General features: G+C 52.9%; 1 protein-coding gene across 1 annotated transcript in view; it reads left to right on the top strand.

Annotated features, from left to right (window-relative positions):
• The window catches only part of LOC115081636 (E3 ubiquitin-protein ligase TRIM39-like), a 115480-nt gene extending 95283 nt beyond the window's left edge, over nt 1-20197 (top strand). Inside the window, exons 7-9 of the mRNA XM_029586059.1 lie at nt 3139-3144; nt 3245-3274; nt 19188-20197. Of these exons, the coding sequence (XP_029441919.1) occupies nt 3139-3144; nt 3245-3274; nt 19188-19801 (650 nt within the window). The 3' untranslated portion in view covers nt 19802-20197. The remainder of the gene's footprint in view (nt 1-3138; nt 3145-3244; nt 3275-19187) is intronic.
• The last annotated feature ends 686 nt before the right edge of the window (nt 20198-20883 follow it).

Raw genomic sequence — 20883 nt, 5'->3', positions numbered from 1 at the left:
CCTCTGCAAGGAGACCCTGACAATCTTCGAACACGCTCACAAGAATTGCATACATCTCCAAGCAACTTACCTACCTGGAATTGCAAACACAAAAGCGGACAGACTAAGCCGCATCTTTCATCCCCACAAATGGACACTCAATACAGAACTAGTCCAGGACATATTTCTGCAGTGGGGAACACCTTCGATAGATCTCTTTGCAACAGAGATCAATGCGCAGGTTCCCAACTTCTGCTCGATTCGACCAAGCCAATTCAGGATCGCCCAAGACGCCTTCCTCATTCCGTGGACGACAGGCCTTCTCTATGCCTTTCCTCCCATACCTCTCATAACAAGAACAATCCAGAAGTGTATAGCGGACAAAGCTCAACTGATACTCATAGCCCCGGCCTGGCCGAGGCAACCATGGTACAGTTTCCTGCTTCGACTATCCATCAAGGATCCAATTCTATTATCGAATCGTCAAGATCTTCTCAGCCAAGATCAAGGAACACTCCTACATCTGCTACACTAATCTCTACACTTGACAGCTTGGAGATTGAAAGGCTCCTTCTGACAGAACAAGGAGTTTCCACTTCAGCACAATTCATTTTGTTACAATCAAGGAAACTCTCAACCAGGAAAAATTATAGCTATAAATGGAAACGCTACTCTGCCTGGTGCACTTCCAAAGCTGTACCACCATTGGACTGTTACCCGGAATTGCTCATTGATTATCTTTATACTCTATATGTAGCTGGTCTAGCAACATCATCTATCAGAGTTCACCTCAGCGCCATAGGCGCCTATCATAGACCAATCAATGACATTCCTATATCCAATCACCCATTACTGACTCGTTTCATAAAGGGGTTAACACACATCCGTCCTCCGATATCCAAACCTCCAGTTCCATGGAATCTCAACATAGTTCTGGAACAGCTCATGCTTTATCCCTTTGAACCCATGGACTCGGCACACATTAAATTCCTCACCTGGAAGGTAGTATTCCTAGTTGCAGTAACATCAGCACGAAGAGTTAGTGAGTTACAAGCTTTGGTCCATTATCCTCCATACTTGCAATTTCATCACCAGAAGGTAGTTCTACGAACTCACCCGTCCTTCCTACCGAAAGTTGTTACCCCATTACCAACTTTTTTCCCTAAACCTCATGCAAACGATAGGGAAAAACTACTGCACACACTGGATTGTAAAAGAGCTTTAACACACTACACAGAAAGAACGAAGTCGGACTCCCGTGTTTCTCAACTCTTTGTCTCCTTTGACCCAAAGGCACCTGGACTACCAGTGGCTAAACGCACCATCTCCAGTTGGATAGCGCAGTGCATTAAATTCTGTTACAACAAACATAATTTACATTTACAGTCTACTCCTAAAGCTCACCAAGTTAGAGCAGTAGCAACCTCCTTAGCACACCTGAAGAATGTGCACCCATAGACATTTGCAAGGCAGCTACATAGTCATCACTGCATACCTTCACATCTCATTACTGCCTTGACCAGCAAACAGCCACTGATGCGAAGAAAGGGCAAGCAATACTACAATCTCTATCCTCCTGTCCATGGTGACTGCCACACTGTCAAAGATCACGTCCAAACACATATATCATAAATGACGTGATCGGGAGCTTGGGACTCCCATGACAGCATGGCTAATTCAGCCCTGCTATCGACGGGAAAAAGCAAGTTTGCTTACCGTAAACGATGTTTCCGTAGATAGCAGGATGAATTAGCCATGCTGACCCACCCTCCTCCCTGGCAGTCACCAAGTCTTCGACTACATTGATGCTTAATCACAGACTGAGGAGATTCCGTTACTTTCCTGCGTGGGAACATACGCGCAGCCGCAGAGAGCAAAGCTCTGTTCTCTGCTTTGACAAGCTCCGCCTCCTGGGCCTGACTGACAGATCCCATGACAGCATGGCTAATTCATCCTGCTATCTACGGAAACATCGTTTACGGTAAGCAAACTTGCTTATCTCTGCAACAGGACCCGAGGCATAGCACATCTCAGAGGTAACCCAAATCAAAAAGGGAGAGTGACTGGACCACTAGCATCACCCCTAGGCAGGGAAAATTCAAAGGTCACCGGAAAAGAGAGACCTAGGCTGATTACTCAAGGGGAAAATCCCCCCCTAGGACTCCACAAGAGCTAGGAGACAGAACTGTCTCCTGTGAAAGTAAAACACAATGTTCCTTTTTTTTTTTTGTAAATACTTGCTTGACCCAGTGAAGACCTGAAGGAGGAAAGAAATATCACAAAAGAGGGAACCACAGGCTCGTCTGTCTGCGGGAGTCAGAGAAATACTGAAGGGATGCAGGGTGAACACTGTCCTCCTATAGGATACCCTTTCCGTTTATCTCTGTCTCCATCTGCTGGACAGGAGGCTCAACCCACTGTCTGGACTGATCCCGGTACATACAGGGAACTGGGAATGAAGAAGGAGGGGTAACCTGCAGGGAGGGGCAGCTGCGACCCCTAGCAGAAGCCATGGGGATTACTACCCTTAGCCAATTAACTGACCTGATCCTGATGCAACTACAACATCGCTCTCCACTTCAACAGTGGGGGAGGGGAATTGGATTCAGACAGCAACCAATGCTGGGCTCGACTTTTATGGTCCGGGGTCCTGATACGCAGACAGGGAAAAGCGCAGGACGGCTTCTATGGCCAAGTCCAAACGCAAAGCAGGTTCAAGCAGCATTGTCTGAATCACCAGGACGGCTCCTCTCCCTGTAAAAATGTTGCTAGCAGTAATTTTGTTATGGGTGTGACAGCTGCTGGGTGTGGATTGTAAATATTACTGCCTTTAACATAAGGCTTGGGGGTAACCTGCACGGAGCGGCAGCTACTCCCATAAGAAGCTCGCTGGGCAGACTGGATGGACCATTGGGTCCTTTTCTGCCCTCATTACTGTGTTACTACATGAATAATTCTAGGGGGTTTATACCGCTGATGAACATAAAACAGAGACTTACCATTTGTATAAATATCTGTTTATGATTCTATTCTAGCGCATATAAAATGCCAAGTTCTTTCTTTATAACACAGGAAATGTCACAAGTTCTCTCATGGACGTTTTATAAACTGGAAGCTCTAACATTTCTCTATTTCTTACTGTTTCTTCCCACCCTGCAGAAGTGGGTAAGTTTTATTCACAGTCTGATAAATATATTTCTGCCTGGCACTGTATTTATTTCTCTTCTCTGACCTCTGATCCGTGTTTCTCTTTGTTTTAATTTAGAGAGGTGGATGGATCGTGGCAGATATGCAGGTAAGTGCCTCTGATATAACTAATTATACAAAAGATCCAGTCTATGAATGAGAGCTGCTGCAGAGTCTCCTCCAGCCTCACCCTCCCCCTTCCTCTCCTGCCTGCTTCCTGAGAGGGGAGGGGTTGGGGCAGGAAGCAGAGGGCAGTTCTCTGTTACCTGAGATTCAGGGCACGGGGGGGGGGGGGGGGCAGAGCCCTGGGTGCTCATGCAATGGGTCCCCTGATAGGCAGAGTCAGGGCATAGGTAACCCCAGCTCTCTCCTCCCTCAGACACCAGCAGTATCTTTACCCTCTTCCTCCCTCTCCCCTCCAAGCCTGATCTAAACATTCTCCTCCTCTTCCCCTTCCAACCTCAGCAGTCTCTTTTCCACAGGCTCCCACTCTCAGCTGTGAATCTGCTGTCCCTACAGCCTCCTGAGCTCCCCTGGCTCTTCCTCCATCACTATCACCATCCCTCCATTCCCCAGCCCTCGCTCCCCTTCCATCTGAAATCATCCTCCCCCCTCCCCTCTGCATGCCCCAGCCCTCTCCCCTTTCCCCTCTCAGCTGTGAATCTGCGTCTCCTTCCTGCCTGCGTGGCCGGTGCAGCTTCTCCTAGTGCAGACCCCAGCACCGCTCCCTCCTGCCCCACGGGGCAATTACTGCACTTCCTGCCGCAGGAGCGCATGCCAGGTTTTCATGAAAGAACAAGCACTTTTTTCCAAAAACACAAGCCCAAAAAAAGCCCAAAACACGTGAAATTGAAGCACCCATGTCTGTGAGTCACATAGATGACAAAGGAGCTTAACTTTTTGCATGTTGCAGAAGGTCTGCATGATGTGCACAAATGTCACACTTACAAAATTTGCACATAGCCTTACTCTCATTGCTGACAACAGAGAATCCATGATTTTAGTTCACATTCCTCTTCCCACGTTTAGCAATATCTTTCCTAGCGTGTAGCAGTTGGACTCAGGACCAATGGGTATAGTGTGCTCCTGATAGCAGTTGGAGAAGGATCAGATTTCAATCTGACGTCAGGCCCTAGTACATATACCCCTGCAGGAAATGCAGCTCTTCAGTATTTTCCGTCTCCATAGCAGTTAGCGACTATCTGCACGCTCTCACAGCGTTCGATCCAAATTCAAAGAAGAAAACCCAAATTTAAAGAAGAAACCTACCTGAAGATGAGCCCCGCTCTCCTGCGGTGATACCCTCGGGTCCCTTCCCCAGTTGAGATTCCCGAGGTGATTTCCGTGGTCCCTCGGAGGTAAGCCTCGGTCCGGCAGCCGAATCACGGCGAGGACCTAGCCCCCGATCCTCGGGCACGGCTTAGAGGCAGCGGGTGCACTCTCGAGCGCAGCGGTGAAGGTATTTGCCCTCTCCCCCCGCAGCCGGAGACCGCCCGGGACGAAACCGGGAAGCGCCAAAGACAAGGTAAGGTAGAAATCTTCTGCTTGAATCCGGTCTCCGAGGAGGAGCACAGGTCACCGGAAGGGACCAGTGCCACCGGGTTGATCCACCCTAGCTATTTTCGAGGGTCTTCCCACGTGGAGACCCACGTGGAGACCCTCCAAGGGGGTCGCCATATTGCCCGTGTGCTTGCTGTCGCCATCTTGGCCCTATTCGTCGCGCCGTTTGCAATTCGAGAGCGCACAACTAGAGCTAGGCGCACAAATTACTTGTGCGCATAAACTTACATGCACATAGAACCTTGCGCACACAAGTTGCGTGCACAGAGCTGGGTGCATATCTACGGCTGAACACACAGCTGCGCGCACAACTACACGCTCTTTTTAAGTGCACCAGAGCGCAAAAGAGTTTACGCGCCGACAGCCAAAGCACCTCCAGAAACAGGGATAAAGGCTCAAGGCCTCTACCCAGCATGCCACATCCGAGCCACACAAAGCGAGGAGGCCGACGCCCTGTGCACGCAGTGCGAAGAGGCCTGCTTTGACCCAGCGTCGATTTCATGGGTGGAGTTCTTCAAAGGGATTCACGCCTTTGTTCAAATGCAAACTGAACCTCAGGCTGACCAGTCACATGCTCCACAGGAGGACACCCATGCCCCAGGCCCTTCAAGACCTAGGCACAGGCCTCCAATACCCAAAAACCCCACCTATGGGGTCTCGGACATCTCTGAGGAGGAAGCTGAACCCTTAGAAGAAGGGGAGCTCCCCCTGGGGACAGAGCCTCACCGAACCATGCGACGCTTCTTCACAAAGGACGAGCTCCCGGACCTAGTCAACCAATGCCTGACGGAGCTCGCTACCCCGGGCCCAGGCACTTCGGGGGAACCCAAATCGAACCCACTACTGGAGGGACTTCGACAGACTTCTCGCCATTTCCCTCTGTTACAAGCAGCACAGCAGCTGCTTGACCTGGAATGGAATTCTCCAGAGGCCACATTCAAGGGAGGACGAGCATTGGCAGCCCTGTACCCCCTGGACCCGGCAACCAAAGACCTGCTTGCATGTCCAAGAGTTGATGCCATGGTCTGCGCGGTCTGCAAATGCACTACCATCCCAGTGGAGGGTGGAGCTGTGCTCAAGGATGCACATGACCGGCGGCTGGAGTCCATCCTCAAACAGTCATTTGACGTAACCGCTATGTCTCTACAAATTGCGGCCTGCTGCATCGTGGTGACACGTGCCTGCTTATCACTAACCAGGAACAACACCCTGGGAGAAGAAATGGAACCAGCAGTATCGTTCCTCGCGGACGCTGCCTCCGACCTAGTACACTCAGCAACCAGAGGAGTGTCATCTGCGGTGGCGGCCAGAAGGCAACTCTGGCTCCGAAGCTGGTCGGCCGACGCATCTTCCAAAACGCGCCTCACAAGGATGCCCTTCAAAGGATCCCTCCTGTTCGGCAGCAAACTAAAGAAACTGGCCGACAAATGGGGTGAGTCCCCTTTGCCATGCCTGCTGGAGGACAAGGCAAAGAGAAACCAGCGACCCTTCCCCAGGGCCTCCAGGGGCAGAAGTTCTCAGCGCTTCAACCCTTACAGGAACAACTATCAAGCGCCTTGTCCTATGGGCAGGAACCAGTCCTTTTGGAACAAGTACAACAAGAGGCGAACCAGCTCGAGCTCAGGTCCCAGCCGCACCCCACAATGAGATTCAGCCGCCCCGTCCAAGGAAAGAAGCCATAGGGGGCAGACTAGCCCTATTCTACTGCAGATGGGTCGAGATAACTTCGGACAAGTGGGTCCTAGCCATCATTCGGGAGAGGTACTATCTGGATTGTCTACGAACCCCTCCGGACAAATTTGTGGAGTCCCCCTGCCATGACCACCTCAAGAGGGTGGCAGTGGAAGCTACACTTTCAAGACTACTGACCCTCGAGGCCATAACCCCAGTGCCTCCACAAGAAATAAATACTGGTCATTATTCCATTTATTTTATCGTCCCCAAGAAAGAGGGAACATTGAGGCCCATCCTGGACCTCAAGACATTCAACTGCCACCTGAAGATCCCCCGCTTCCGCATCGAAACCCTATGATCCATAATAAGGGCGATACAACCGGGAGAGTTTCTCACATCCCTGGGTCTGTCAGAGGCCTACCTACACATCCCAATTCATCAGGAACACCAACGCTACCTAAGCTTCAAGGTCCTGAACCACCACTATCAGTTCCGGGCACTACCCTTCGGGCTAGCCTCAGCTCCCCGGACATTCACCAAGGTAATAGTAGTGGTGGCGGAAACACTGAGGAAGGAAGGAATCCTCGTTCACCCTTACCTAGACGATTGGCTGATCAGGGCAAAGTCAACGGAGGAAAGCCACCAAGCAACCAGCAGAGTCATCGCTCTACTGGAGAGCCTAGGATGGGTGGACAACACAAACAAAAGCTCCCTTCAGCCCTCACAGTCACTAGAATACCTAGGAGTCCGATTCGACACCAAAGAGGACAAGGTCAGCCTGACCCCCACAAGGAGAGCAAAACTGTGGAACCGGCTACATACCTTGCTGATCGACCCTCATCCCACAGCATGGAATTACCTGCAAGTCCTCGGATTGATGGCATCCACACTGCAAGATGTGCCATGGGTGAGAGCCCACATGAGACCCCTTCAGTGCTCCCTGTAATCACGGTGGAGCCCAAGATCCCAGAACTACACCGCATGTCTACCTCTCCCCAGCAAAGTCCGAAACCAGCTACGGTAGTGGCTGCAGGCCAACCACATGAGCCGGGGATCAAGAATCTCCTCTCCAACCTGGACCCTTCTCACCACAGATGCCAGTCTACGAGGATGGGGAGCACACTGCGAGGAGTTAACCGCCCAAGGGCAGTGGAACGCAGAAGAGGCAGGATGGAACATCAGTCGCCTGGAAGCGCGGGCAGTCAGACTAGCCTGTCTGCGATTCGCTCACAGACTTCGAGACAAAGCGGTCAGAGTAATGTCAGACAACGCCACAACAGTGGCCTACATCAACTGGCAGGGAGGAACCAGAAACCAACAAGTGTCTCTAGAAATAGACCCTCTGATGGCGTGGGTGGAAGCAAATCTACAGGAGATCTCTGCCGTCCACATCGCCGAGAAAGACAACATCACGGCGGACTTCCTCAGCAGGGAAATTCTAGACCCAGGAGAATGGAGGCTGTCATCCGCAGCCTTCCACATGATAGTGAATCGGTGGGGGACACCGGACATGGACCTTCTGGCAAACAGATCCAACGCCCAAGTGCCCAGATACGTCAGCTGCAGGCGGGAACCACAGTCCCAAGGGATCGATGCCCTGGTACAGACCTGGCCACCGGGGACCCTACTATACGCCTTCCCGCCGTGGCCCCTCCTGGGCACAATCATTCACAAGATTCACCTACACAGGGGGCTGGTCCTTCAAGGGCTCTGGATTGGCCAAGAAGACTCTGGTAGGCAGACATGAGAAGACTGCTGGCAGGGAACCCCCTACCCCTGTCTCCACACATGGACCTACTACAACAAGGTCCGATCCTCCACGAGGACCCAGATCAATTCTCTCTTTCGGTCTGGCCATTGAGAGGGCTCGCCTGAGAAAGAGCTGATACTCGGGGGCTGTAATCGACACCCTCCTCCGAGCACGTAAGTTCTCCATATCACTAACATACATAAGGATTTGGAGAGTATTCGAAGCTTGGTGCGAAGACCACAACATCAAGCCACGCTCGTTTAAAGTTCCCGTGATCCTGGAATTTTTTTGTTTAAATATGTTTATTAACAGCAAATCCAGACGTTAAACAGGAACATCAATACAGCACATGTAAACTTAATGGGCCTCAAACATCAGTCGTTATACTGTAATTATGCTTATGCACAACTCTAAGTCATTGGTATTGCTGTCCTTCGCAACCCAGTTGCTTAGTGCAAAACAAAGTCCCGAAAATCTGGGGATCAACATGACAGCCGAGAATTACACAGAATGGTCTACAGAAAGGGCTGTCCCTCAACTCCATTAAGGGACAGGTGGCCGCATTGTCATGCTACGGCTCCAAGGGCGAGGGCGACAGCATAGCTTCTCACCCAGACGTGTCACGCTTCCTGAAAGGAGTCAAACACATTCGTCCACCACTAAAGTGGCCGGTACCTCTGTGGAATCTCAACCTCGTTTTGGATTTCCTAGCGGGAACCGCCTTCAGACCTCTTGAAGACTGTCCCTCCGCTTGTTAACCTTAAAGACGGTGTTCATGCTGGCCGTTTGTTCAGCCCGCCGCATCTCGGATCTACAAGCATTGTCCTGCCGTGAGCCATTCCTTAGGCTCACCCTGGGAGCCATCCAACTACGTTCCATCCTTCCTCCCCAAAGTGGTCTCACACTTCCACCTGAACAAGACCATCTCGCTACCAACGACGGATGGCTTGGAGAATTCGGAAGAAGCCCGTAGTCTACGCCACCTCAACATCGGCAGACTCCTTTCCAGATACCTGGAGATGTCAGAACCCGTACAAAAGACGGACCACCTTTTCGTCCTTCACAGCGGAAAGAGACAAGGTGAAGTGGCCTCGCGGGCTACCATTGCCTGCTGGATCAAGAAAGTCATCAAGGCGGCCTATGTAGAAGCTGGCAAATCACCGTCTCTATAGATCAAGGCCCATTCTACCAGAGCCCAGGCAGTATCCTGGGCAGAAACTAGAATGCTATCGCCTGCCGAGATCTGCAGGGCAGCGACATGGACCTCCATCCATACCTTCTTCAGATTTTATCATCTGGATGTACAGGCTCGGGAGGACACGGCATTTGCAAGAGCAATTCTGAGTGGACAACGGGCAGCCTCCCACCCGGTTCGGGAGTAGCTTCTGCTACACGCTAAGAAATGGAGAAATTACTTACCTGCTAATTTCGTTTTCCTTAGCGTAGACAGATGGGCTCAGCATCCCACCCTTGGCTGCCGTGACACATGAATCAAGGGTAAGCTATGTTGCGTTTACCTAGGGCATCCACCCTGTCGGGTGTAGACGCTTTCCGGTTGAGTACACTGGCAGTCTCCAGCTAGAGTCAATCAGCCAATTCAAGTTAATCATGTTAATCAAGTTTTAACGTTTAACCAAGTTATAAAGTTATTCAAGTTAATCATTAAGTTAATCTATCAGTCAGTCACACATATATCCACATCGCTTTTCGAGGAGAATACAGAAGAGCTGCACTTCCTGCAGGGGTATATGTACTAGGGGCTGACGTCAGATTGAAATCTGATCCATCTCCAACTGCTATCAGGAGCACACTATACCCATTGGTCCTGAGTCCATCTGGCTAAACTAAGGAAAACGAAATTATCAAGTAATTTCTCCATTTTAGTTCCTTACTTTAGCTATAGTAGATCAAATCCATTTAGTAGCGTAGCGGCCAATGACGGAAGTAGTAGTTATGGACAGGCTTTCTTACAAAGGTGATCTGCTGCAGGGAGAAGAAATGAGAAAAAAAATTAGATGAAATTAAAAGTGGTGTAGAACAAATTGAAAAAACACCAGCCCCACACACTGATTCCCCTCTCCGAGCACATCCCTGGCCCCCCACACACTGATTCCCCCCTCCCCACCCCCTCCGAGCACATCCCTGGCCCGTGAAGCGGTCGTGACGGGAGAGCTGGGATCCTTTTGCACCGACGAAATGCCGGAAGTCTGACCGTGCCCAGAGGAGTCCGGAGTCATCCTCAGAGGGGCCAGGCTGGCCACTGTGGTGCGCAACGCTGCGGCCGCAGAGGGAGCGGCCCTGCTGGAGAGTTTGGCCAAGGGGCACGCCTTGCGGGTGTGCACCACTCCCTTGCACGAGAAGCACCTCACCTCCCCTGCCACGTAGTAGACGCGATACGCGTATCCATTAAAGGGGATGATGAACAGCCCCTCAGCCTCCTCTTGCCCTTCCCTCAGCTTCAGCACAGCCTCTCTCTGTAGGACTCAACGTGTTTGAGGGCGCGGTCAGTGTGTCTCATCGGGATGGTGGACACTTGGGACTTGATCTCCCCGAGCATGCTGAGATGCGCCGCCACCGTTTCGTCGGGAAGAAACGACGGGACGTTGGACAGGATCACCTTCATCCCGACACCGTCTAGGGGCTCCAAAAGGTGGAAAGTCCTTTTCACCACTAGCCCCTTGATGAGCGCCTTATGCGTGGCAGCAAGGTTTGCCAAAAAAATCACCTTACCGTACATTTTTCCACAGGAAACTATACTCCTGGGGCCCACCAACTTTGCCATCGCCAAAGCTTAGTCCTGGGGGTCCTCCCCTGGCAGAATCGGACACTTGACCCGTGCCTACGCCCGATGCCAGCTCTGGGCAGCGGGGCGGTCCTCGTGGGGGGGGACGGACTCAATCCCGGCGCGCTCTTCGCTGTAACCACCGCGTAGGAGGGCTTGGCGGCTGGAGCGGGACACGGCACTGGGTCATCGACCTCCTCGGATCTAGGAACGTCGAAAAGTTAAAGGCTTTCCTTACCTTTTGTAGAAGCTGGAACAGCAGGAAAACTCTGCAGGCAGAAGAAAAAAGGCACCTGGAGAGAGCAGCAGCAGAAGCAGGGAGGGCTAAGAAGGGTAACGGACGGAGGGGAGGCAGGACTGCCGTGCAGGAGAGAAGTTCAGGAAGACTCTCGTTCTCTACATGTGGGAGCAGGGACAGGAAGGGAAATGTGGTGACTTCGGGTAGACTAAGGAGTGCAGCAGCACTTCCTCGGAGCTCCACCAAGGAAAAGCAGGGAGGGAGGTTGGAGCCTTGGTCGGTCAGGGAAGGTAGCAAACTCCCAACAGAGCCCACCTGCTGTGTTATGATCTGGAAGTGGATCCTTGGGCCGACCTTTGTTGGGAAGCGGTCGGGAGGCAGACACGCACAGCCGTAGATGGATCTTCGCCTGGAAACCCGCGACGCCCCCAGAGGAGCTGTGAACGCCCGGGTCGCTAGGACTTAGGTGGCTTCACCCTGGAAGTCCGAGGTCCCCCCAGGAGGAGCCCGTAGGGACCCGGACCGCTGGGACTTAGGAGAGGACTGGCGTGGAAGAAAACCCAGACCGGGACTGGAACAGGAGTGAAGGCAGGAGAGAGAGAGACGAACCGTGATCAAGGCAGGCAGCAGGAATCAGAAGCGAGAAGACAATCCGTGATCAAGACAGGCAACAGGAATCCGAAACAGGAATGCTGAGACTGACAAGCAGAAACAGGAGCACCTGGAACAGCAACTAACCCACCGAAGTGACCTCGTTGCAAGGCAAAGCAGGAAGGACAGAAGCCGGCTTAAATTCCCCGCTGGTGCTGACGTCAGACAGGGGGCGGTTCAGCACATCCGGGTGCTGGGCCGTCAAAAGCCCGCCCTTCGCGCGCGCGCGTACCCCCATGGGGGAGGAGTCATCTGTGGGGCTCGGCGGCGTCTCCCACGCGGAGAGCCCGTCGCCATGCGGCCAGGCCGGCCCTGGATCCCGCGACTCGCGGCCGAACACTGGACCCCGCTGAGGAGGTAAGGGCCTGGTGAGCGCGGCTATAACAGTACCCCCCCTCTTACGCCCCCTCCGCAGAGGCCCTGGCTTTCCGGGATTGTCCTGATGGAATTGAGTGAGGAGGGACTTGTCCAAGATGTTCCGAGCCGGTTCCCAAGAATTCTCCTCGGAACCGCAACCCTCCCAAGCTAGAAGGTACTCCCAACGACGGGCGTGAAAACGTACATCCAGTACTTCCCGAACTTGATACGTGGGTTCTCCAGTGGAAGAAGAAGATAGCGCATCAGTAGTTGGTCGATGGAACCGTGAGAGCACCACAGGCTTTAGTAGAGAAACGTGGAACACGTTATGTATGCGGAGAGAAGAAGGAAGACGAAGTCTGTAGGAGACCAATCCAATTCGTTCTGCTATTGGAAAGGGACCGCAGTATTTCGGTGCCAACTTACGAGATCGGTTAGGTAACTGTAGATTTCTGGTACTTAACCATACCTTGGTACCAGGTAAAAACACTGGCGCTGGTCGTCGGTGGCGAGTGGCGCTTCGTTGAGCTCTTTCCGCGGCCGTGGAAAGTCTTCGTTGGATTACTTTCCAGAGATGATGGAACTGACGGGCTACTATCAATGCAGCTGGTGAAGGAACGGTAATTGGAACAGGTACTGGAGGTCTTAGATGGCGACCGAATACTATCTGAAAGGGTGTTTGCCCAGTAACTGAGTGTGTATGATTGTTATAGGCGAACTCGGCCCAGGGAAGCAGGGAAACCCAGTTAGTCCCTTTCTCGGAGATGAAACTTCGGAGGAAAGTCTTTAATGATCGATTCGTGCGCTCAGTTTGTCCATTACTCTGAGGATGAAATGCAGTGGACAAATTCAGCTGTACCCCAAATTTCTTGCAAAGGGCACGCCAAAAACGGGCGGTGAATTGCGGTCCTCTGTCAGATACGATGCTTTGCGGAAGACCATGGGCCCGAAAGATGTGCTGCGTGAATAGTAGCGCTAGCTCAGGCGCCGAAGGTAGTTTGGGCAGTGGTACCAGATGAATCATTTTTGAGAAGCGATCCACGGTGACCCATATCACCGAGTTACCCTCAGATGGTGGTAGGTCCACTACAAAATCTGTGGCGATGTGGGTCCATGGCTCGGTGGGTATGGGTAATGGCTGTAGAAGACCCCAAGGTCGTCCACTGGGAGGTTTTTGTCTTGCACAGACCGGACATGAATCTACGTACAGGCGCACATCCTGTCGTATCTTGGGCCACCAATAGTAGCGGTTTAGAAGATCGAGTGTCCTTTCTCTTCCGGCGTGACCCCCGGAGAGGGAGTCGTGAGCCCAAGCGAGGACTTTCTTGCGATCTCTGCAAGCGACCACTACCCGCCCTAGAGCAGACACTGTGATACTGGCTACCTGGATCTTGGCAGGATCGATGATGTGTTGAAGGACATCTTCCTTTTCTTCCCGCACTTCGTAACGAGATAGAGCATCCGCCCGGACGTTCTTCGAAGCTGGACGATATTTCAAGACGAAATCAAACCGGTTAAAGAAAAGCGACCAACGCGCCTGTCTCGGATTAAGCCGTTGGGCTTGATTCAGGAACTCTAAATTTTTGTGATCCGTGTAAATGGTCACCGGATGAAGGGACCCCTCCAGCCACTGTCTCCACTCTTCCAGCGCCAATTTAATCGCTAACAACTCCTTGTCTCCTATTCCATAGTTGCCTTCAGCTGGGGTGAACTTCCTGGAGAAGTAGGAGCAGGGTAGAAGGTGTCCGGAACTAGAGTTCTGAGACAGGACCGCCCCCACGGCTATACTAGAGGCATCCACTTCCACGAAGAAAGGCCGTGTTGGGTCCGGATGTCGTAAACAGGTGTCCTGGAGGAATGCCTCTTTTAAGTCTTCAAAGGCTTTACAAGCCTCTTGAGGCCATACTCGAATGTCTGCACCCTTTCTGGTCAGAGCGGTTAGGGGTGCCACTAATCGGGAATACTGAGGAATGAAGTGTCTGTAGAAGTTTGCAAACCTCAAAAGCGTTGCAGGGGCTTTAGACCCACCGGACGGGGCCATTTCCAGATGGCGGACACTTTGCTGGGGTCCATACGGAATCCGGTTGCTGAGACGATATACCCTAAAAAGGGCAGCGACTCTTGTTCAAAGAGACATTTCTCAAATTTTGCATATAAATGATGGTCCCGCAAGATCTGGAGCACTTGTCGAACGTGTTGCCGGTGGGAGGACAAGTCTGAAGAGTGAATGAGGACGTCATCCAAATACACAATAACGCATGAGTGCAGTAAGTCCCGAAGAATCTCGTTCATTAAGTGTTGAAACACAGCGGGGGCATTACACAACCCGAATGGCATCACTAGGTATTCATAATGCCTGTCCCGGGTATTGAAAGCCGTCTTCCATTCATCCCCGGGACGGATACGGACCAAATTGTAAGCCCCACGGAGATCTAGCTTAGTGAAAACTCGGGCTCCTTGAAGTCTGTCTAATAACTCAGGAATTAAAGGAAGCGGGTAGCGATTCTTCTTAGTAATGGCATTGAGTCCACGGTAATCTATACACGGCCTCAAGGTACCATCCTTCTTGGCAACAAAAAAGAAACCCGCCCCTGCGGGAGACTTCGAAGGCCGGATGAACCCTTTAGCAAGGTTTTCAGCAATATAGTCCGACATTGCCCGAGTCTCAGGCTGAGACAAGGGATATACTCTTCCACGAGGGGGAGTGGAGCCTGGAAGCAGGTCGATAGCGCAATCGAAGGGTCGATGCTGTGGTAACAGTTCCGCTTTCTCCTTGGAAAACACATCTGCGAAGTCTGCATACGGAGACGGTAATAAGGGTCCGGTATTTGCCAGCAGAATCTGTTGCCCCTTCTTAGGTCGAATGCAAGAGTGGAAACCATTGGGAACTCCACCGGGAGATCTGAAAATCCTTCCAGCGGATCTCAGGAGAATGTTGCTGAAGCCAGGGTAATCCAAGAACCAGCGGATGTACCGATTTTTCCAGAATCAAGAATGAAATCTTCTCGGTGTGAAATAAGCCAGTCTGAAGGATAAGTGGTAGGGATGTGAATCGTGTCCTCGATCGTCTTAACGATCGATTTCGGCTGGGAGGGGGAGGGAATCGTATTGTTGCCGTTTGGGGGGGTAAAATATCATGAAAAATCGTGAAAAATCGTGAAAAATCTAAAAATCTAAAAATCGCAAACCGGCACATTAAAACCCCCTAAAACCCACCCCCGACCCTTTAAATTAAATCCCCCACCCTCCCGAACCCCCCCCCCCAAATGAGTTAAATAACCTGCGGGTCCAGCGGCGGTCCGGAACGGCAGCGGTCCGGAACGGGCTCCTGCTCCTGAATCTTGTTGTCTTCAGCCGGCGCCATTTTCCAAAATGGCGCCGAAAAATGGCGGCGGCCATAGACGAACACGATTGGACGGCAGGAGGTCCTTCCGGACCCCCGCTGGACTTTTGGCAAGTCTCGTGGGGGTCAGGAGGCCCCCCACAAGCTGGCCAAAAGTTCCTGGAGGTCCAGCGGGGGTCAGGGAGCGATTTCCCGCCGCGAATCGTTTTCGTACGGAAAATGGCGCCGGCCATACGCGTATGGCCGGCGCCATTCTCCGTCCGGAAAATGGCGCCGGCAGGAGATCGACTGCAGGAGGTCGTTCAGCGAGGGTTCCGGCGCCTCGCTGAACGACCTCCTGCAGTCGATCTCCTGCCGGCGCCATTTTCCGTACGAAAACGATTCGCGGCGGGAAATCGCTCCCTGACCCCCGCTGGACCTCCAGGAACTTTTGGCCAGCTTGTGGGGGGCCTCCTGACCCCCACGAGACTTGCCAAAAGTCCAGCGGGGGTCCGGAAGGACCTCCTGCCGTCCAATCGTGTTCGTCTATGGCCGCCGCCATTTTTTGGCGCCATTTTGGAAAATGGCGCCGGCTGAAGACAACAAGATTCAGGAGCAGGAGCCCGTTCCGGACCGCTGCCGTTCCGGACCGCCGCTGGACCCGCAGGTTATTTAACTCATTTGGGGGGGGTTCGGGAGGGTGGGGGATTTAATTTAAAGGGTCGGGGGTGGGTTTTAGGGGGTTTTAGTGTGCCGGCTCACGATTCTAACGATTTATAACGATAAATCGTTAGAATCTCTATTGTATTGTGTTCCATAACGGTTTAAGACGATATTAAAATTATCGGACGATAATTTTAATCGTCCTAAAACGATTCACATCCCTAATAAGTGGTGTGGTAACAGTGGAAATACGGCCAGACAGGGGTGTACCCTGAATCGAAGTAACCCTTAAGGGGGGTTCTCGAAGCTGTGTGGCGAGTTGAAGCTGTTGTACCAAATCCTTCGTAATAAAGTTCCCTCCAGCCCCGGAGTCAATGAGGGCCTGGGTCTGAAAAGAACCACCGGGATATCTCAAGGTCACTGGTACAGTACATTGAGGAGCTGCATTGAGGCAGCCTAGGGAACACTGCTCTCGAACACCTAGGCGCGGGAGTTTTCCGCCCGTTCCTTACATTGTGCGAGGAAGTGACCTTTACCGCCACAGTACAGGCACAGCCTCAGATCGCGACGCCGCCGCCTCTCCTCGGGCGACAAAGATTACCTCCCAAGTTGCATGGGTTCCTCCGTGGAAGTTTCAGCCGGAGCATTGGGACCCCGAGACCCCGAGTTCGCTGACCTGGACGGCACAGAAGAGAATGAGGGCAATCGTCGAGGAGGACGCCCCTCCTTAGCTCTTTGTTGAAGCCGCCGGTCAATGCGTCCTGCCAAGTCGATGAGGCCTTTAAGGTCCTCCGGGAGGTCACGGGTCGCTAACTCGTCCTTGATCCGGGCTGCCAGACCCTCCAGGAACACGCCTCGGAGAGCATCATCTTGCCAGCCTACTTCTAGGGCGAGCGTGCGAAACTCCAGAGCATAATCTGCAAGGGGCCGCGAGCCCTGCCGGAGCTGGGGCAGCTCTGAGGTCGCAGACGTCAGACGTGCAGGTTCATCGAAAGCTGCCTTGAAATCCTCCACAAATCGATTTAAATTACTCAATGCCGGATCATTCTTCTCCCACATGGGAGATGCCCAATTCAATGCCGGTCCATCCAGGAGCGAAAAGATATAGGCCACCTTGACGCCATCCGATGGGAACTGATTGGGCAGGAGAGCAAAACGCACGAAACATTGGTTTAAAAAACCGCGGCAAGCCTTGGCATCTCCGGAGTATCGGGACGGAGCCGGAAGCTGCGTAGGCGAATGAAGTGTTACCACTGGAACTGGTGCAGGTACCGGAACCGGAGCCTGAGGTTCGGCGTCCATGCGCGCAGCCAAGCATTCCATGGTGGCAGCCAGGGAGTCTAACACTTGTTGTTGCTGGACCAGACGCTGAGCCAGACCCGGGATGGCCTGTAGGCCGGCGAGATCTGCCGGATCCATGGCCTTGCAAACTGTTATGATCCGGAAGTGGATCCTTGGGCCGACCTTTGTTGGGAAGCGGTCGGGAGGCAGACACGCACAGCCGTAGATGGATCTTCGCCTGGAAACCCGCGACGCCCCCAGAGGAGCTGTGAACGCCCGGGTCGCTAGGACTTAGGTGGCTTCACCCTGGAAGTCCGAGGTCCCCCCAGGAGGAGCCTGTAGGAACCCGGACCGCTGGGACTTAGGAGAGGACTGGCGTGGAAGAAAACCCGGACCGGGACTGGAACAGGAGTGAAGGCAGGAGAGAGAGAGACGAACCGTGATCAAGGCAGGCAGCAGGAATCAGAAGCGAGAAGACAGTCCGTGATCAAGACAGGCAACAGGAATCCGAAACAGGAATGCTGAGACTGACAAGCAGAAACAGGAGCACCTGGAACAGCAACTAACCCACCGAAGTGACCTCGTTGCAAGGCAAAGCAGGAAGGACAGAAGCCGGCTTAAATTCCCCGCTGGTGCTGACGTCAGACAGGGGGCGGTTCAGCACATCCGGGTGCTGGGCCGTCAAAAGCCCGCCCTTCGCGCGCGCGCGTTCCCCCATGGGGGAGGAGTCATCTGTGGGGCTCGGCGGCGTCTCCCACGCGGAGAGCCCGTCGCCATGCGGCCAGGCCGGCCCTGGATCCAGCGACTCGCGGCCGAACACCGGACCCCGCTGAGGAGGTAAGGGCCTGGCGAGCGCGGCTATAACATGCTGGTGTGAAGTTTACAACTCTGATTGGCTTACTGCAGCAATAATGTAGGGTGCGCCTGCTATAGACAGGCCTCATCGCAGGAGCCGCCAATCACTGCACCATCAGAGCACGAATCCCGCCCAATTAAAAGCAACCCTCGAATAACTAGGAAAAGAAACCCTATCTCGCGGGAAATAAGCAAGGGTGGCAACACTGCATGCAGGGGGTGACACACACCCGCCCCTTATACGAAGGACTGCCCCTGCCTTTATTGGGAGGGTGTAGTGGGGGAGGGGGTTCAGTAGAAAGGAAACATAAATGGGAAGAGGAGGCCAATGGGGCTGTGAGTTATAGGAAGCCCGGCAGTGAATTAGCCAATTAGAAACTCTGGCCAATAGGATCACTGGTATGTCTGAGCCCTGCCAGTGAGTGGCAGCCAATAACAGAGCTCCTCTCATAGACAAAGTAAGTGACTCTGGAAGCATCCAATGAGGTTTAGTGGTGGGAGAGTGAGGAGCCAATGAGAATTTGAGGTGGGGGGGACTAAAGGTCACGGGCTGCGGCCATTGTGATTCCTTACTGCCATAGTGCAGTGTTTTGGCTGAGGACTGTCTCATACTGGTCCTCCTTTGGTTCCTGTACCTTTCCCTACGGATTGCGTGCCTTTGTCCAACTGGGCAATCTGTTGATCCGAGGCTGTGTTTTGTCTTTTAATCTCCCAGCGCTCTAAAAAAATGGCGCGGGTGAAATTGTTCTGTTTTTCTGACCAGAGCCTTGTGCCTTGGACTCAAATAGTGAGGGGGGGAGGATAAAGGGAACCAATGGGGGTTAGAGATGTGTGAGGAGCCAATGAGGAGTGTGTGCTCATGTTTATTAATGTCTTCTCCTCTCTGCAGTGCCGGTGACTCTGGATCCTGAAACTGTGCAGCCTGAGCTCCTCCTGTCTGAGGATGGGAAAAGTGTCAGATGGGGAGGGACAAGGCAGAACCTCCACCACAGTCCCCGGAGATTTGATTCTTATCAATGTGTGCTGGGGCGCAAGGGCTTCACCTCGGGGAGACATTACTGGGAGGTGGAGGTGAAGATGGAGGAAGGAGGTATCTGTGAGCTGGGGGTGTACAGAGACTCTGTGAAGAGGAAGGGGAAGATCTCAAGAACACCTGAGGAGGGATACTGGGGAGTGAGGCTGTGCCCTGGAGGTAAATGCTGGGCCCTCACCTCCCCCATAACCGAGCTCCCCCTGAGTGAGAGACCCCGGGCAGTGGGGATTCTCCTGGACTATGAGGCAGGGGAAGTTTCATTTTACAATGCAGAGAATAAATCTCATCTCTACACCTTCTCCCACACCCTCACTGGCACTCTCCTGCCTTTCTTCTGTACTTATAAAGCAGCTCTGAGGATCCTCCCAGTGCCAGGTTACTGTGTTGGGAAGTTTATTTGTATGTGTGGTGTTTTAGTGCTAAGTCTGTTTTTCTTATGCTTTAGCTTTTTAGCTTTTTATTATGAATGAAAAGCCATCAAGATAAATCCAAATAAATAAAGAGTCCAGGGGTGTAGAGCAGGGGTCCCCAACCACCGGTTCGCGGACCGGGCCGTTGGGGTTTTTTTGCCAGTCCGCGGCGCTGCCACAGACCAGCACCAGGGCCGGTGGAAACACAGGGCGCTGAGTATTGGGGGGTGCCACGAGCAGTGGTATTCCGAGGGGAGCCAATGCCCTCGGGTGCAGGGAGGCTCATGCGGCCACCAGTGGACCTCATCCTACTGGCAGCTGAGCAGTGACATGCCTACAGCAGGCAGATCGGCAGGGCTGTGGTGGAGATCACGTCACCACGGCCCGAAGAAAAAGATTGCGTTTAAACACGCTGATGCTCCTCCTCCTTCCTGCCTGTGTGGCCCCGGAAGTAAACGTTGCCAGAACCGCGTGGGAAGGAAGGAGGAGGAGCATCAGCGCGTGCAGAAGAGGAGCAGCGCTTACGGGCCGCCGCGAATCCCAAGTCGCAGCGGCCCGAGAAGAGGAAGAGCCCGGTAGCAGGGCCGCTGCGGCCCGAGAAGATCAGGGCCGCTGCAGAGCCCATCCTGCGGCGACCCACGAAGAGGAGGCCCAGAGGTGAGAGAGAGGCTGAGGGTCTGTAGAGTGTGTGTGTATGAGATGAGTTGAGAGACTGTGTGTGGGAGTGAGGACCTGAATGTTTGCAGAGACAGCATGTGAGAGCCTCTGTGTGTGTGAGAGAGACAGCATGTGACAGTGAGAACCTGTGTGTATGAATGATTGTATGAGAGAGAGCATGTGACAGTAAGAGCCTGTACTTGAGCAAGACAGCATGTGGGAGTGAGAGTGAGCCTGTGTGTGTGTGTGAGTCAGACAGCATGTATGAAAGAGAGCATGTGAGAGTGAGAGCCTGTGCTTGAGCAAGACAGCATGTGGGAGTCAGACAGAGCCTGTGTGTGAGAGACTCAGCACGTGCCAGTGAGAGACTGTGTGTATGAATGATTGTATGAGAGAGAGCATGTGACAGTGAGAGCCTGTACTTGAGCAAGACAGCATGTGGGAGTGAGAGAGAGCCTGGGTGTGTGAGACAGCATGTGCCAGTG

Source organism: Rhinatrema bivittatum, unplaced genomic scaffold (genome assembly GCF_901001135.1).
Source record: "Rhinatrema bivittatum unplaced genomic scaffold, aRhiBiv1.1, whole genome shotgun sequence".
NCBI classification, from domain to species: domain Eukaryota; kingdom Metazoa; phylum Chordata; class Amphibia; order Gymnophiona; family Rhinatrematidae; genus Rhinatrema; species Rhinatrema bivittatum.
This window is presented reverse-complemented; position numbering and strand designations above follow the sequence as displayed.